Raw genomic sequence first — 19,420 nt, 5'->3', positions numbered from 1 at the left:
AAATAAAACAAATATAAAATAAAAATATGAATAATGTAATTCAAAAATTATGAATAAATAATTATTCTAATGTATGAAATTTTCTGATTGGATTTCTTGTACGCTTAATTGCGAGACAATTTTAAATGTTAAATCATAGTATATGTTGGAAACTGTTCGATCTTGTTTTAACTTTTATCGATCGAGTAATAATCAAACAAGTCTCTTATATTATTACGCGTGTGACTTTATAGATTTATATATGTAAATATTTCATGTCGTATCGTAAACGTTGTCAGTCATCGATAGTCTCTCGAGAAAGCAAGATTAAAATTGAGCAACACACTTTTGGCTAAAATAACGTCTGTGATTCAACAAACAAAAGGCTAAAGGTATGTGAAATATATAATATTTTAATATTTTTTTGAAATAAATGTATATAAAAGATGCAAAAAGGACACAATTGCAGAGTTTTTGTTTTTTAAAGAATATTTTATTTCATTTCTAAGAAAAAATAATATTTTTTATTTCAACTATCTCTATATTCAATTATCTCTATATTCTCTGCATAATATATTTGAAACCTTTTCAGTTTTGTAAAAACATTTTTTAATTTGTTTCGTCTTATAACAAATTGTGTATACTTGTTTAATTTATTTTACCTCAAAAAGATATCGATAATTAATGCTTTTTGTAACATTATTGCAAAATTAAGTTAATGCTTTTTGTAATATTATTGAAAAATTAAATATGTCATAATTATGAAGAAAGGAACAAATATAAATTTTAATTTTTTTTTTTAAAAGTGGTTCTACAATAATAAATATTGTCTCTTTTTAAGTTTAGATTAATTTGTCATAAGACGATATAAAGACATAATTTGAATTGAGTTTAATTTTGCGACAGCTAATTCTTCGTTATCCGTTTTTTGGAACTAAACATTACACATACAGTAACACATAATTATGATGACAAACATATTGATAAACAGCTGAAAATACAACGGTTAAAACTTAGTTATTAATGATAAGATATTATTTTATACATTTTTGTGCAAAATTTATTTATTATATGTTTCCGATTATAACATTTATAAAAAATCGAATTAATTTATAAAAAATATTAAATAAACAAGTTTTTATAGACATTTTAATTTGAAAAAACAGAAATACGAACAATATATAGCTTAAATATAAACATTTAAATACGAACAATATATAGCTTAAATATAAACAATATACACAACTCCCTTTTTATAGTGTATATTATTTAATATTCGGTATTACTACTTACATTTATTATATTACATTAGTATTTACAATGGTTATTTCAATTTATTATTTATAATTTTAGTATTTAAATAGTATTATATATATATATATATATATATATATATATATTTTTTTTACTTAATAATTCTATTTACTTATAAACGATTCATGTTTTACAATATACATTATAATTAATCAGCCATTGGTCTATGTAATATTGGAATTTAAAAAATTTAATTGTCAAAATTGAATATTATACATTATTAATAGAATTTATAAAAAATTTTTTAAATTAAAATTAACATACATTGCGTAGTCAAAGTAGATAAACTATATTGTTCATACAAACTCTTTGTTAAATTGATAACCTATATGTATTTATAAATTGGTGTATTTCTTTTGCAATTTTTAACTTGTGTTATCTTACTTATGTTTTCTGTTTAATTCTCTTATTACTAGCAAAGAAATTTAATTTGTAGTTGATTATTATTATTAATGATTATAAATACGCATTATTTAAATATTTGAAATACTTTTTTCTTTTTATCTTTTTTTATTTTCTTTATTTTAGATTTCTATAATTTTTATTTCATAAAGATCTTGTTTCGTGTTTTTGTTAAAAAATTTTAATATTTTAATATTTTAATATATATATTTTTATTTTAATTTATTAATTTTTTAGTCTAGGTTCCTTATTTTTTTTTGCAATTCTATTTATTTGACTCTTTGAGTTTCTATTTTTGTTTTATTGTTTTTTTTATATTTCCATAGGAGTCGCAACATTGTGTATATTTTCTTTCCACGTTCCTTATTTGTTCTTTTGTTTAATTATTCTTATTATTAGCAAAGAAATAATTTTTTATTTTCAGATTGTTGAAATCCAATATGATGTTTCTAGAATGGTCATTAAATATATTATTATACATTACTGTAATAACAATGGCCACTTTTACTAATGAAAACGCAAAAATTCCGTGCCATACCGTACCTAATTACCGTAATTCATTAAACAACGACTGTATAATGCCGATTCATTACAACCTGGACATGATAGTGTTACCAGGCATTTCATTTATTGGCGAGTTGAATGTCACTTTTTATATTAATTGTGAAATATCCAATATATCTCTACATATTGCAAGATCCGAGCATATAGTGAAAGTGATGCTTAAATCGCCTAATGGAACAATCTATACTCCAAATTTTGATTATTCGAATAATTTTGCTACTTTCAATTTTATTAAATATTTATCGCCTGAAAATACACACTTAGATTGTGGAGTTTATACAATGTACATGAAATATGAAATCATATTTGTTCATCGGCATTATGGAATTTACTATATAAAAAGAGAAGATAGAAAAAATAAAGAGTAAGTATATTAAAATAATAAAAGTAGTGTTTAATAAATAATGCATAAGTAAACATGTAATAATAAAAATACGGTAATATTTATATACACATATATGATATACAATGTTGTAGTATACTTAGATGATTTTAAAATTATCTAGATAAAAGTGAGATAAAAATTTGATAGGATGAATGTTATTTTAAATTTATATATATCTAGATAAAAGATAAAGTTATATTGTGAATCATTTAAATAACATTATTTTTAAAATCGTATATGTAAAGAGTTATACAGCTTATAAAAACAATGTAAATTATAAAAGAGATATATAAAATATATTCATTTTTTTATATGTACGTTTTTATCGCTCACTGCTTAAATTTTACTACTAGATGAGTATATATATGTATGTGCGTATGCGTGTGCGTGTGCGTGAGTGCGTGCGCGCGTGCGTGCGTACGTGTGCGTGCGTGCGTGTGTGTGTGTGTGTGTGTGTGTGTGGGTGTGCTAGGACTCTAAATCAAATTATCTGAACATTATTCTAGATATAATTAAATAAGAATAACATTATTTTCATCTAAGGTGCATAGATATGGATAATATATATTTTTTGTAGTTATATGAAATTAAACTGACATTAAAATTTTATTTAGATCATTTGTATTATTATACGTACAATTAGATAACAGAAAACATTCTGATAATATACTTTTTATACATTATTTATAAATTTCTCTTGTACATTCTGCAATCTTTAATGTTCCTACACAACAACTGCAGAAACTTGTTGTTATTATAATTTAAAGCTTTTTACTTCAAAATATAGGTTTCTATTCGCAAATTTACTCCAACCGAGAAATGCTCGACAATTATTTCCGTGTTGGGACGACCCAAAACTGAAAGCAACTTTTAACATCACCGTCAAATTCGATACGAGATACAATGTTATATCGAATACGATACCAATAAAAGTCGAAATTTCGTATAACGGGATGAAACGTTTACTGTTCAACATGACACCTAAAATTTCTGTAAACGATGTCACGATTATAATGTTCGATTTGCAACCACATTCTCTTTCCAAGATAAACAAGATCTATTTTTGGAGCAAATGGGATTTGATACCATACATGAAATGGGCGCAATATGTTGCGGGAAATGTAAGTATGTATTTAGAAAACACATGGAGGATTATTTCGAGAAGCGAGCCAAAAATGGATTATGTAATTATTCCGATAGACTTGACCGAGTATAAAAGGCGGAATTGTGGAGTGATTTTATTCAGGTAATACATTATTTAAATAAAAATAATTTTAATTATAGTTTAATAAAGTTATAATATTTTTTTTAGTTTTGTAAAGATTTATTATAATTCCGAAGCATAAATTTTTTTACACTAATTATTTGAATTTTGGCTTACTTAATCAGATATACATATATGTAACAGAGTAGTAATTATTCAGTAATGTTAATACGCTACTGAATAATCACTATTTTAATATACTTTACAGAAAAAAATGGTACAAGACTTTTCGACTCAGTTTTCTACGAGGAATATCGCCATATAAATATTGGGTGTCAATTAAGTGACACCCTGTATACATATATGTATATATATGACTGCATATTTATGAGTTTATTAAGTCTGAATTTTAAATTTTAAATAAATATATATATATATATATATATATATATATATAACATATATTAGTATGTAAAATAATTTGAATAAGTTATTTCAATAAATCATCGTAATCGGTTAAATTTTATAGTTAAATTACAGAAGAACTTAGATATATCACGTAATAGTCATTTGATATATAGACATTTAATATTTAATAATACTTTATTTTTTGTGTATCATTAAAAATTTAAATTATTAATTTGGAAACTTTATATATATATATATATATATATATATATATGTATATGCATATTCAATTCTTTATTCGTCCCCTAAGGGATTGAAGGCGCTTTTAAAGGAGCGTTCCCCAACCTTACAAACTCTTACAATCTTACTTATATCTACTCTTAACTCTACTCTTACATCTAATTTACAAATAACTTAATTCTACCTTAACCTACTTATCTACTACTTTAGAGAGAGAAAGAGCCGTCCCTACCTATCGCTTCGCTTCGGCTTCCGATTCCCCATACATTCTCCACCACCTCATTCATACCTCACTTATTCTCCTCCTCATACTTCCTTCCTCCTTTTCCCCTCCTTCCCTCCTTTCTTCCGTTCTCCCCTCTTCCCTCTTTTTCTCTATTTCTCTCATCCATCCTTCCCCTTCTCCTCCTTCCTGCAGTATTTCCTTCATTCTTTCCCACCAGTTTCCCTTCCCCCCTTCTCCCCCACATTCTCCTATCACATGCTCCCATGTTTCATTTTCTATCCCGCATAACCTACACCTTCTTTTCCCCTCTTCTTCCCAGTAGTCTCGCCCCTCTCATCTCATTGTTCATTCTGAACCTGATTATCCTTCTCCATCTACTTTCCCCCCATCCCTTTCTCAGGTATTCCGGTAAACCCTCCTCCTTCCATTCCCCATACCATCTATTATATCTCGACTCTCTTATCCTCTCCCATCTTTCCTCCTTCTGCCTTTCCCTGTCTTTCTGTTCCCACCCCTCATATACTTCCTCTCCCCTTCCCCTTTTTTCCTCCATCTCTTTCCCTTCTATTCCTCTTTCTTCCCAGAATTTCCCCCTCTCTTCCTCCCACATCGTTCTTTCCTTTCCTCCCCTTATCCTCTCTTTCATATCCTCAAAACATTTCCTCGCTAAACTTCCTCCCCTTCCTTCCTCCAACTTCCTCTCATACCCTACCGCCCTCCTTCCTGCCCTTATCCTAAATTTGTCTTTTCCTATCTCCTCTCTTACCATATACCCCGGCGTGCACCAGTCTACTCCTAACGTCCACCTAATCCATCGCTCCTGCATTGCCTCCACCTCTCTCCTCTCCTTCCATCCCCATATTCCAACACCGTCCCCACCAACCTTTCCATTAGCCATACTCTTTTCATCCAGTCTCCTGCAAACCTTCTCTTTCCCATTCCCCACACCTGTCTTATCACCGCTCCTGCTTTCCTAACTCTGTTCTTTACCTGCGCCTCCTGCCCCCCGTTCCTCTGTAGCTTATACCCTACCTAAATATGTGAATTCTTTCACTTCCTCTAACCTTTTTCCTTTCCATCTCCACTCCACTTTCTTCATTCTTCCTCCTCCCTTTTTAAACCTCATTACCTTTGTCTTATCCACATTCACCTCTAACCTTTTCTTGTCCATATAACTTTCCATTTTCCCCAACATATGTATCATCCCTTCTTCATCCTCCGCCAACAGTACCATATCATCTGCGTACGCCAAACAATGCACCTTTTTCCCTCCCAGTTTCACCCCCCCCCCCCCAACCTCCTTTTCTTAGCACTTCCTCTATATCCGCTATCAGCAAACTGAATAAGTGCGGACTCATTGGGCAACCTTGCCTCACCCCCCTTGCCGTCCAAAAATTTTCTCCCTCCTCCTTCCCCACTCTTACCTTACTCCTCGTTTCCCTGTACACCTCTTCTATCCTACTCCTTAATCCCTCCTCTTCATTGCCTCCATTAACACCTCCCTATCTACCGAATCAAACGCCGCCTTCAGGTCCATAAATGCCGCGACTACCTTTCCCCCCTTCTTGTTTACCCTCTTATTCACCAGATAGTTCAACACATAGATACTATCCATCACCCCCATTCCCTTCCTAAAACCTGTCTGACTCTCCGGTATCATATTCTTCCCCTCCATTTCTTCCTTTAACCTTTCAGTTAAAATTCCCACGTATATCTTGTATAGCGTTGGCATCAATGTTACTCCTCTATAGTTTTCCACTTTATTCCCCGTTCCCTTTTTCAACAGTGGCACTATTATCCCTTCTTTCCACCTCTCCGGCCATCCTTCTCCTCTCCATACTCTGTTGCACATTTCCCATACCCACTCTTCTACCCTCTCCCCTCCATATTTCCATACCTCACTTGGTATCTCATCCTCCCCCGCTGCTTTTCCTTTCTTCAGTTTTCCCAGCATCCTCTTCACTTCCTCCCTGCTTATCTCCTGCTCCTCATCCCTCTCCCTTTTTTCTTTTCCTCCTCTTACCACTTTTACCTCTATCCCTCCCAATAAATCCATAAAGTATTCCTTCCATTCCTCCGCCTTTATCTCCTCATTCACCCTCTTCTCTCTTTTTCCTTTCCCTGTTAATAATCTTCCATACCTCTCCTTCCGTTCTTGCCTCTATCGCCTCCTTGTACCATCTTAGCCTCTCCTCCTCCCTTTTTCCTTTACACATTAGCTTATATTCCGCCCTTACTTTTCTATATCCTTCTCCTCCTCCTCCTTTTTTCCTCCATTCCCTTAACTTTTTCCTCACTTCTTTCCTCTTCTCCTCACATTCCTCGTCCCACCACCCTTTCCTTTTCCCTTCTCCACTCTCTTTTTCTCCTTCTCTCAATTCCTCTTCTATTCTTCCTATTTTTTCCTCTAGCTCCTCTTCAATCCCCTCCTTCCACCCCTCTCCCCACTCTATTTCCTCTCTTATTCTTTCTCCTCCCCTCTTTGTCCATCTCCCTCTTTTTCTTATTCCTTTTCCCTCCCCCCTTTTTCCCTTTTCAGCTCCTCCTCTTCTTTCTAGCGTTACAATCAATGGGTGATGGTCCGATTCTATGTTATCTCCCACCTCCATTCTCTTTATCCTTTCCTTTACTCTATCCTCTCCCACCACGTAATCTATTACCGATTCCCCTCTTCCTCCTGTATATGTGTACTCCCCCTTCCTATCCCCTCTTATCCCTCCGTTAAAAATTCCCCATCCCACCTCTTCCAACTCTTTTATCAACTTCTTCCCTTCCTCATTAACTTTCTTGTCCTTTGATCTTCTTTCTTCTTCCTCCTCCCCTCCTATCACCCCCCCCCTTTCTACCTGTCCTTGCGTTGAAATCTCCTCCCAAAATCGTCCATTTATTTTCTTCTTTCTCTTCCATCCATTCCTTCATTTCCTCCAATTTCCTTTCCATGTCCCCGTTGATGTATACGCCTATTACCCTCCACTTCTCTCTTCCTACTTCTAAATCCGCCATCATTATTCCCTCCGCCTTTTCTCCCATTCCTGATACTTTTATCTTCCCCCTCTCCTCCCTTACCCCCATGATCATTCCCCCCATCGGTCTTCCTTTCTTCTTTCTCTTCTTTGCTGCTTGCTTCTCCCATCTATATCCTTTCGGTAACCTCTTTTTAATCGCCTCCCACCCCCTTTCCTCTATCCATGTTTCCATCATCACCACCACCTCCCAATCTTCTATTTCCTTCCAGAACTTTTCTTCCTTATTCTTCAGCCCTGCCACATTCCAAAAACCTATCTTCCATTCTTCTCTTACTTCCCCTCCTTTTTCCTTTCTCTCCTGTTCCTTTCTCCTTCCTTCCTCCGTCCCCCTTTCTCTTCTTACTATTGTTCTCCCCTCCTCCTTTCCTCCTTTCTTCTCTTCTCCCTTCTTCTATCCCTTTTTTTCCTCCATTCCTGTCTTCATACCCCCTTCTTCCCCCCTCATTTTCTCTATACCTTCTCTAATTTCTCTTTTCCAATTTTTTAGCACACCTTCCTTCTCTTCCCATCTCCACCATACATCATTGATTTTTATCCTTCCATAGCTCGTCCATACATTGTTTCCTGTCCTCCTTTCTATCTCCGCGATCTCCATTAGTCTCCATTTTATCTTTCTCTCTTCCCATGTTAAATCATCTTCTATTCTCACCCTCTTTCCTCTTAATATCTTCTTCCTCTCCATTACCTGTCTTTTCTGTTCTCCACTTCCTAGTTTTACTACCACCATTTCACCTTCCTTTCCCTCCTTTCCTTTCAACATCCTTATCCATTCTATCTCTGCTTTCGCTCCTATCTCTTTCATTAATTTCTCTACTCTTTCCTTTACACCTTCCTTCCCTTTCTCCATTCTTTTTATTATTATGTTGTTTCTTCTCTCTTCTCTTTCCTTCCATTCTAATTTCTTTCCTATGTCCTTCACTTTTCCTATTATTGTCTCGTTTATCCCCTTACTCCCTCCTTCGCCCCCCTCTCTTTCTCTTACCTCCTTTCTTCCTCTTTCCTCTACTCTTGCTTCCAAATCTATCACTCTCTTCTCCAGGCTCTCTATCTCTTTTCTCAATTCTCTTCTTTCTTCTCTCCATTCCCCCTCCTTTTTCCAAATTTCTATCTTCAATTTTCTTATTTCCTCGCCTAACTTCTCTGTTATCTTCTCCCCTATCTCTTCCATCATTCTCCTTAACTCCTCCTTTTCTATCCCCCCTACCTCTCTATTCAGCCTTTCTGTCTTCTTGCTCCTTCTTAGGCTTCTTTCCTTTTCTTCCTTATCCTCCTCTCCCCCTTCTTCTCTTTTCCTTTTCAAAAAATCCTCTATACATCCCATACTGCTCCTCCTCTCCTTCCCTAACTCCTCTACTCTTCTCGGCCTCCCTGCCTTCTTTTTTATTTCTTCCTCATCTCCCTTTTTTCCCCCTTCCTCTAACATCCTATCTCTATTGATCTCTATCCTCCTATCTCTAATATTCTCTTCATTAATCATTTCCCTCTTATCGCTTTCTTTCTTCAATTCACCTACTCTATGCTCCAACTCGCTCCAACTCGCTAGTGAATTCCCTAGTGAATTCCCTATCTTTTTACTTTACTGCACCTACTCCCTACACCTACTCTCCTCTACTCTCTTTCTTCCACGTGTCTACGTGTCCACGTGTCTCACCTTTTCCTACTTTCTCCTTTCTAACTCCTTACCCCTTTATCCTCTCCTATCCTTTCAATCTCTCCTCCTCTTTTTTCTACACCCTCTCACCTCTTATCTCCTATTCACCTCACCCCTTTTCTCACTCTTTCCTCATAAATACCTGCCACGCTTTTACACACCTGTCACTCACTCTCTTACCGGAACCGGAAGCCACCAATAATATATAATAATATAATTATATAATATAATAATAATAATAATAAAATTAGTAATAATAATAATAATATAATAATATAATATTATTAACTTTTAAAATATTTTGATATAAATTATTTATTTACAAACAATTTTTAGGAAAACAAATACTATCTACAATGAAGAATTTTATCCTGTTGCATTTAAAACTTTAGCAATGCTTTCAGTAGCTCATACTATACTACATTATTGGTTTAATAATTTTTTCTATACGTTATGTCAATCTTTCTGGTGGTTGAACAAAGGCTTCGTTGTGTTCCTCGAATCATATATTATCGATAAGGTTGTTTCATATTTATTAAGCTAATTAAAAAAAAAAATCTTTTATTTAAATTTTTATTATATATAAACTATTAAAAAATATATTAAGTGTAGTTAATAAGTACATGTAAATTATGTTATTATAATTTAAATAACTTTTGCACACAAACATACAAATAAATATTTTGAATACAGTACCCTCCACAAGTTTGGAAACACCTTACATTTTACAGTTAAACAATCGTATAACAGCGATCTGTGCAGAATCTGTGTTTTTGTATGAATAAATTGTAAAAAAAACGTAAAATATTTAAATAACATTTATATATATGACAAATCGCTGTCATACAATTGTTTAACTGTAAAATGTAAGATGTTTCCAAACTTGTGGAAGGTATATGTACTGCCATAATATTTGTAATAATATTTTTATTTCAAATTATTACATATTACTCATGAAAATACTATAATATCCAATCTCGTTTTTCTTTCTGCAGATATATCCAGATTCTCGGATGATGGACTTGTTTGTAGTTCAAATTCGAGATGATTCTCATTATTTACATCCATTTGCTGTAGATTATTTTAAGGAAAATTCTAAGTATATGTTTAAAATTAATTCACCTACTCCTTTTTCTCATACTGTAGGTATGTTTGTATGTGCATTTGATTTATGTAATGTAATTTGACAGGTATAAAGTATATTTATACCAGTCATTAATAAAATTTGTAAATAATTTGTAACCAATAGTTGGAATGGCTGACTATATATATCTAAGAAAAGATAAAAAGTTTTAAATTTACAATTATTTTTTCTTATTTTTATTCTGCTAAAGATAAAAGTAAATTAAATTTAAAATTAGTTTTTTTGCATTATACTAGTTTATAGTAATAATGTTTATGAATTTATGAACATGATGGGGGTTGAATTTGTAAATAAAATGTGTATATATATTTTTTTTAAACATATTTTATATTTTTATTATAGGAGCAGCTTTTTGGCGCATGTTAGAAAAAATAATTTCATCTATCTTCTTTTGGGCGAGTATTGACGAATATTTAAACAGAAAGTAAGTAATACGTACAATATAATATAATAATATTAGTTTATAAAAAATTTTTTCTTTTTTATTCTCATTTAAATGGTGTATCTTTCAAATTTTCAAAAATCTTATCAAATTATGGAAACAATTTTTGCTGAAAACAATGACTTATTTTTACCAGTACGTCAGGTTTTCGAAATAATTGAGATTTATTATGTAAGAAATGGTTTTTGTTAGATATTTGAGATTTTTTTGAAAATATAATTAAATCTATTTAGAATTTCAGCAAAACTTTGTACTTAAATCCTTTTCAATACGACTGAAAAGTAAGATATTGAAATACGAATGATGTGTATTATAAAGTATGAACTATTGTTCATTTTTCTCCTCATAATATGATGATTAGATTATTAGATGACGTTACTTTTTTTTATTAAAAAAAATCTTAAAAATATCGCAAGAAAATCCTTTTTTATACATTAAATCTCAATTATTTTGGAGAATTGAAATGCTAATGAAAAATTTAGTTTTCGACACCGTTTTCACAAGTCAAAAATTTGAAAAAATTATTCTATTTGGTTTAAAATAATTTTTAGCTGTAATATGGTGTTATTATTATCATTAAAACACATAGAGACACACATACAGGAAAGTAAATACAAAATAATAGCAAAACCTAAAAAACTTTCTCAAAGAAAATAAAAACTGAATGATGAACACATATGAAAATATATTTAATGACGAACCAAACTTCCATAAATAACAAACATAAGAAAATAAAAAAGATATTAAATATTGCAAATTATTATTAACTTCGTTAATTAATAAGTGAATAAAGACAGAGATAAACATAATAAAAATATATAATGTGTATAAATATTTATATAAATGTTCAAATAATATATTTTAAGGTGTTTTAAATATAACAAACTTAATATAAATATTAAAATAATATATATTTACGAAATACAATTAAACACGTGTATACATTTTTTAATGCTATTTATTTATTTATATTTCATTAATATGGAAATGTAGATTATTTTGTACAATGTGTGTATAAAAATTATTATTTCGTTCTTTATGTCATCATAATTTGATTTTTGTGAGAATCGACATTAATCTAAAGTGAATTATTCTAGCAATATCAATAAGAACATAATAATTATCATAATTTTATATTTTCTAATTGCTACTCAGTGATGTATGGTGTTATCACATTTTTAAATTTTACAGATTTATTTCTCCTGATATGGCAAATACTTTCAATGATTTCTGGAGCATTATGTCAATTTTTATGAGTAAATTAAATCTTAAAAGATATAATTTGGACATAAAAAAGATTATGGCTATTTGGTCTACGCAGCAGCATTATCCCGTGCTAAATGTTACACGATATTATTCTAGAAATAGTACAAAAATATTCTTAGAATTTCAGGACGACATGGATCAGAATCCATATTTTATACCTGTCACTTTTACTGAAGAAGCAAATATCAATTTTGATGTAACTGTTTCAAATATTTGTTATTTGACGCGCTCAAATCCAAAGTGGGAAATACAATTTTTTTATCCAAAAAAGTGGATAATTTTCAACTTACAACAAATTGGTAAATATTAAATCTCAAAGTTTAATATGTGTGTATTTTGTTATTATACAATAAATATAAGAAACACCTTGGTTAGTTTAAAATAATGAAAATAGTTTCAACTATTGTTACTTTTCTAACTATAATCAGTTTTTGTTTATATAATTTCTTTATAGTTATATCTGTTTTTCAGAACTTTATTCTTTTTTTCAATTATCGACATTTTATTCTATAATTAACAATATATAAGAATTTGCCATTATTTATTGTATAATATGTGCCCAATTTGCAGTACAATTAATACGTCCTTAAATCATCATAAAATAAAAACATATATATTCGAAATATATTTTATATCATATATTTTGAACAAAAAAGTAAATATTAAAATTTATGCCGTGTGTCGTGTACAGGATTTTATCGCGTCAATTATGATGGCGAAAATTGGAAATTAATTGCGCGTTACTTAAATTCTGAACAGTATACAAATATACATGTTCTGAATCGAGCCCAAATCATCGATGACTCATTCCATCTGATGATACAGGGAAAACTCAATTTTTCCACATTTTGGGAACTCTCGAGTTATTTATGGCAAGAGAACGATTATGTGGCATGGTATCCTATGTTTAAAGCTCTGGAATACATGTCAAATATTATTCCATTTCTTAATTCTGGACTCTATCCTTCGGAAGTATTTAAGGTATTTTAAATTATATCGATAAATTTTTTTACATATTAGAGGGATCCAAAACATTAATAAATATTTGATGTTTGCTAGAAATATTTAAAAATAAAAAATTAAATATTTTATTTTTTTTTTCTTACATTAATATTTAACATATCATTTATATATATATATATATATATATATATATATATATATATATATCGGCTGTGGAGTCTTACGCGATGTTTTTTACGTCTGTTATAGGCGAAACTTAATTTTTTCGTTAATTAGAAATAGTATTTTTGGTGTAGTTCTCCAATTTATGTGCTCCCTTTTTTAACTGTAACCCTGTAAAGTTATAGGCGAAAAAAATATCAGCCCGAAAGTCGGTTGAATTAATATTTAAAATGCAGTAAACTCTATTATGCATTTAAAAATTTATGAATACAACAAATAAATGGATCAAATAAAATTATCTTCAAGTATCTGTATATAAATTAATCATATATAATTTAAGTTAATTTTATAAAAAGTGGATGTTAAAAAAGGTCGAATTTTCGAATATCGATGGAACCTAAAATTCGAGTTCCATGGGTACCTATGAACCATATAAGATGTAAAACTGATGATCCTTTTTCTTAGAAACCTGGGAAAAGTATTGAAAATCTATCAAAACTATTGAAAATAGCGTCATTCGGTCGATCTGAAGACAAACTAAAATCGATGACATATAGATAAATTTTCAATGAAACCAAGTTCTGGTTAAACACTTATCAAATAGTTTTCGAGATCAATAATGTTTTAATATAGGGTATGCAAAATTTAAGATTGCGGATCCAATATGGTGGATCAGTATTAAGAGAAACTAGACGCCAGAATGTAGTTACTTCCGAATAAAAGATTTGATTACACTTTCATATACATTATGTTTTTTAGTATGTTTATTTAAATATTTTTGTTTTATTGTTGGATAGAATTTTTTAGTTCTAACATAGAGAATATTAATAGTAAATAATTAATATAAAAACTATTAATATTTTCTATGTTAGAACTAAAGAATTCTATTCAACAATGAAATAAAAATATTTAAATAAACAAATTAAAAAACATGATGTATTTTAATGTGGAATCAGATCTTTTATTCGGAAGTAACTACATCCTGGAATTTATTTTTTCTCAATACTGATCCACCATATTGGATCCGCAATCTTGAATTTTGCAATCCCGATATTAAAACATTATTGATCTCGAAAACTATTTAATAAGTGCTTAACCAAAACTTGGTTTGATTGAAAATTCATCCATGTCATCAATTTTATAGTTGTCTTCAGATCGATCGAATGATGCTATTTTCAAAAGTTTTGATAAATTTTCAATACTTTCCTCAGGTCTCTATGAAAAAAGACCATCATTTTTACATCTTATATGATTCATAGATACCCATGGAACTCGAATTTTAGGTTCCATCGATAGTCGGGAAATCGACTTTTTTATCTCCATTTTTACTAAAATAAATAATAAAGCACTTTAAAATCTAACATGAGACATGCAATAAACTAAATATACAACAGTAAATTTATGTGAATAAAACTATTTTTAATAAACTAATAATTAAAATAAAATAAATATGAAGAATTATTCAAAAACGGTCTTAGTATAATATAACATAAAATATAAAATATAAGCAAATTAATTTGAATTTTATGATTTATTTTAAAAATATATTACACAAAAACTTATAAAATAGAGTTGGAAGTATAAAAATATATAAGAAATACGATAATTATGACGTTTAATGTGATATATTTTTAAGTACAAACAGAAATCTTACTAATTACTTTACAAATCAATTTTTTAATAAAAGTTGAGTGTTTTTTAATAATTTTTAAAAAATGTAACGTAATATATCATAATATTTTTTCAATTGCAAACGCATGTATTACATAATGCTGTTGTACAGAATTAAAATGTTTATTTATTATTATATGCATATGTAATATATATGTGTGTATTATATTTATTTTTTATATAATCTAATAGAAAAATATTTTTTTGTCCAATTGCAGACAATATTAGGAAAAATAAAAAGTCTGTTTGAACGTGTAGAAAATCACATTATCGATGACATGGCATCTAGTAAATACGATATTGATAAATATTTAATGCAGGAAATTGCAAAATGGAGCTGCATTATGAACAATACTTCATGTATTGAAAAGGCCAGAACACAATTGAGATTGCATGTAGAGAATCCTCAAGAAAATAGGTAAATTTTAATCAAATTATTATATATTTGTATAAACATCTATCTTTAAAATTTTATAAGTATATATTTGATATGTTACCTGATAAGAAATTTATATGTACATAATTATATATGACTGTATGCACTTGTATATGTTCTATTTATATATATATATATATATATATATACACACATATATACACACACACATATATTATATATATTAGGTCGTTCACAAAGTTCTGCGGCTTTTTTACTTTAAATTGAAACAAACATCCATATATCTTTTTCGTCATTTCAAGCTGTTTTAAGTTTGCAACAGTAGTATGAGCGATATTAAAGAGTTTTGCGATCTCCCGCGTCGTTAGAAGCCGGTCAACTTTGATTGCGGCCAAAATTTGGTCATCAGTGATGGATGATCGACCGGAGCGAGGAGAATCTTCGAGGTTCATATTTCCAGAACGGAAGCGCGTAAACCAACTCTGGCAAGTGCCGGGGCTTATGACCGAGTCCCGGTACACATCACATATTTCGCGTTGTGCGTTGGTCGCTTTTATTCTTTTCTGATAACAGAATAACAAAATGTATCGAAAATGTATTTTTTGATTCTCCATTATCAAATAGTACGCGTACAAAACATGTCAAAATGCTACCAAGTTTTTGGCGAAATGCCAAGCGTGATCTAAACTTTCAAATGGTATGAAATAAGCCGCGGTTCAAGCGCTGCATGTTATGTTTTTCAGCCGTTCAAAAAAACCGCAGAAGTTAGTGAATAGCTTAATACATAATGTGTATACTCAGATAGCCATAATAATTATTATGACATCATTTTGATGTTATAATAATTACTGTGGCTATCTGGGTACATATATATATATATATATATATATATATATTTATATATATATAAATTATGTATTAATATATATGTATTTTTATATCTAACAACACATATGTATAAAGTATGTCCACTTATGTGTAAATTGTATTTATATATATATATATATATATATATATATATATATATATATACATTTATTAAAATCATATATATATATATATATATACATGTATATATATGTTTCTTTCATATTGTACAATATTTATATGTATATAAAAAATAATTTTTTATATAAATAAATTCTTAGTAAACATTCTGCATAAAAAATTTAATATAAAATAGTCAAGAATTTTTCGATTTTACAAGATATTTTATATTGTAAATTGACATTTTGAAATAAAATACAAAATATTTTATAAAATATTTAATTATTCTATATCTAAAATATTAATATAAAATTATAGTATATTAAATATTTTACAAGATATTTTGTATTTTTATATTAAAATATGTCAGATGTAAAATATCTAGTTCTATTTTTTTGGTAATATTACTCATGATTTTTATGCAAAATGTTACAATAAATATATTTTCATAAATACACTTAAAGTTGTGCTATTAAAATAAATCGAGTTGATTATTATTATAATTATTATTTATGTTTATTATAATTAATTATATTTATTGTAATTATAATATTTGATTATATTTATTTTTTATGTTTTGAAAGATTATATGCTAATTAATGATATATAATAAATATGTTAAATAAAAAACATTTCTTTTTCTGTATGTCGTAGGATTTTGCCTGGGTGGCAGAAATGGATATATTGTAATGGTTTATTATATGTGAATAGAAGTGTGTGGGTTAATATATCTCATTCCGCAATTAATATATATAAAAAGAAATCTGATCATAAAATATTCGAATTTCTTAGTTGTTCCGAAGATCCTGCAATTGTTTATGATTACCTGAACGCTTACTTATCGTCATTAGTAAATTTGTTTTTTGAGAGTGATGAAGCATCAGAAAAAGTAAAACGTAATAAAATGTATACTTTGGAGATTAATATTTTTATTTCTACTATTGCGAGACATGTTAAGAACGAAGCAATATTTAAACGATTATTGAAAAATTTTGATTTCATTTATTACATGATACATTTGAATTATCCAGATGATACATTAGGGTAAATATACATTTCTCGTGAGCTTTTTTTTATAAAAATATTTTGTCAATTATAAGTTTTTACATATTTCTTTTTTCATGTAGAACAACCATTACGAATGCAGCATTAATTGTTATGATTAACAATGCATATTCCCAAAAGCAACTTTCTAAGGTAAATTTTAAAAATTGATAAACTTTTTTTTTCGTATTAATTTTTTATAAAAATATTTTAAATATCTTAGACATACGTTATAAACAATTTTTTTCTTTTTCTTTGTAATATCTCATATATATATATCGATATATTTATGCTAATAGTTTAAAAAATTGTCTTATTTTCGTTTTATAAAATAAAATTTATTTTAGATAAAAGAATTTGCACTCAATTATATGGAATTATATTTGAGTATTAATTTTTCATAAACTATGTCAAATATCTTAGATATACATAATGAACAATTTTTTACTTATATCTTAAAATATCTCATATACACACATATATATATATATATATATATCGATATAATTATGCTAATAGTTTAAAAATTTATAGCAATTTTGTTTTATAAAATGATTAATAACTGCTTAGTAAAATATCAAATTTATTTTAGATAGAAAAATTTGCACTCTCTCATACGAAATTTCCTTTGAGTGTTAAAAACAAGTTAAAAGCACGTTCTGAACAACTGGTCAGTCAAGTAAAATTTTATGAAGATATATATGCAAAAATTGCAAAGCCTTAATACATCTAACTATATCGCTAAAAGTTTAACTTCAACAAATACACCAACAATATTTCAAGTAACAAACTATTTATACATACATATATATACATTATGTGTACTGTATATATGTATATCTATTAAATATTAAATAGTAAAACGCAGATGTTTAGCAAATATTATATATTAATATTAATCTATAAGAGGTATAAACTATATAAAGTATAATTAATAATTTATTAATTTTTTACATTAGTATTACTATTGATGTTACTATTACAGTATTACTATTACTGTACTGTAGTATTACTATTACTCTATTATTAGTATTACTATTTTTTCTAATTTTGATAATTATTTTAATATTAACACATTTATAATGTTATATATATTAATAATTTTAATTCTATTATAATATAACACATATTATAATAACAAGATTTAATGTAATATTAATTGTAATCCTACATTTTTATTTTGTATGTTTATTTTCTATTTTCTAAAAAATTTTTTTATATCTTTTTAAATATATGTATAATACATTTGAATAATATTGTCATACAAATTTTTTTATATATAAGCACTTTTTCTATTTCAATTTTTTTGTATTTTAAAATACTGTTTCTTCTCGAATTAATTTTTATCTCATGTTATATTCTTTTCACTATTTTCTTTTATATTACGTTTCTCTTTTATATTACAGTTTTTTAATAATCAAATAAGATAAAATAAAATGTGTAAATAAATATATTTTCTTTTATATTTATTAATGAGAAAGGTAAAATTTAGGAAGTTAAAAAAAATAAAATTTAAATCTCTAAACATATTCTAGTATTATATTTGAATATTTAATACGCGTATTTTTAATAAGATAATTTTAGAAAAAAGGAAGAAGTCAAGATAATATGAAATTAAAGAAACCATATTTGTGAGTCACCAATTTAGCTTCAAACACGCATTAAATTTGATAATTAAAATTTTTGAAGGCATTAAGAACTAGATAGTACTGCGTAAGTTTAAAAATAATATTTTTTAAAGAAATTAAATGATTAGGTAAAGTGCACAAATTTTAACAGTTTCTAAAAATTTATCTAAAGACGGCATATACAGGGTGTTCCAGACTTAACGTGCCACCCGTTAATGGGATATTCCTGAGATTATATCAAAATGAAAATCCTAATACTAAAATGTCGAGGCTGCATTAGTTTTCAAATAAAAAGTTATAGAAGTTTATAATTGACT

At 28.4% G+C, this 19,420-nt stretch overlaps 1 protein-coding gene across 1 annotated transcript; it reads left to right on the top strand.

Moving 5' to 3' along the window:
* The first annotated feature begins 288 nt into the window (after positions 1-288).
* LOC114941728 (aminopeptidase N-like) lies at positions 289-17,479 on the top strand. Its single transcript, XM_085487093.1, has 8 exons — positions 289-371; positions 2,120-2,623; positions 3,432-3,890; positions 4,117-4,191; positions 12,177-12,550; positions 12,943-13,232; positions 15,266-15,465; positions 17,086-17,479. The coding sequence occupies exons 2-8, from the start codon at positions 2,136-2,138 to the stop codon at positions 17,477-17,479; spliced, it is 2,280 nt and encodes a 759-aa protein (XP_085343219.1). The 5' UTR covers positions 289-371; positions 2,120-2,135.
* Positions 17,480-19,420: the final 1,941 nt, after the last annotated feature.

This window comes from Nylanderia fulva, unplaced genomic scaffold, assembly GCF_048542155.1.
Source record: "Nylanderia fulva isolate GAGA-0341 unplaced genomic scaffold, ASM4854215v1 Scaffold5, whole genome shotgun sequence".
NCBI lineage: Eukaryota > Metazoa > Arthropoda > Insecta > Hymenoptera > Formicidae > Nylanderia > Nylanderia fulva.
Note: the sequence above shows the minus strand (reverse complement) of the source record. Positions and strands in the feature narration are given on the sequence as shown.

Bases quoted from the DNA above. Each gene is read 5' to 3' on its own strand.
- LOC114941728 (XM_085487093.1), top strand. From the start codon at position 2,136: ATGATGTTTCTAGAATGGTCATTAAATATATTATTATACATTACTGTA. The intron at 2,624-3,431 runs GTAAGTATATTA...TTCAAAATATAG, and splicing joins GAAGATAGAAAAAATAAAGA to GTTTCTATTCGCAAATTTAC. The intron at 12,551-12,942 runs GTAAATATTAAA...TGTCGTGTACAG, and splicing joins TTTCAACTTACAACAAATTG to GATTTTATCGCGTCAATTAT.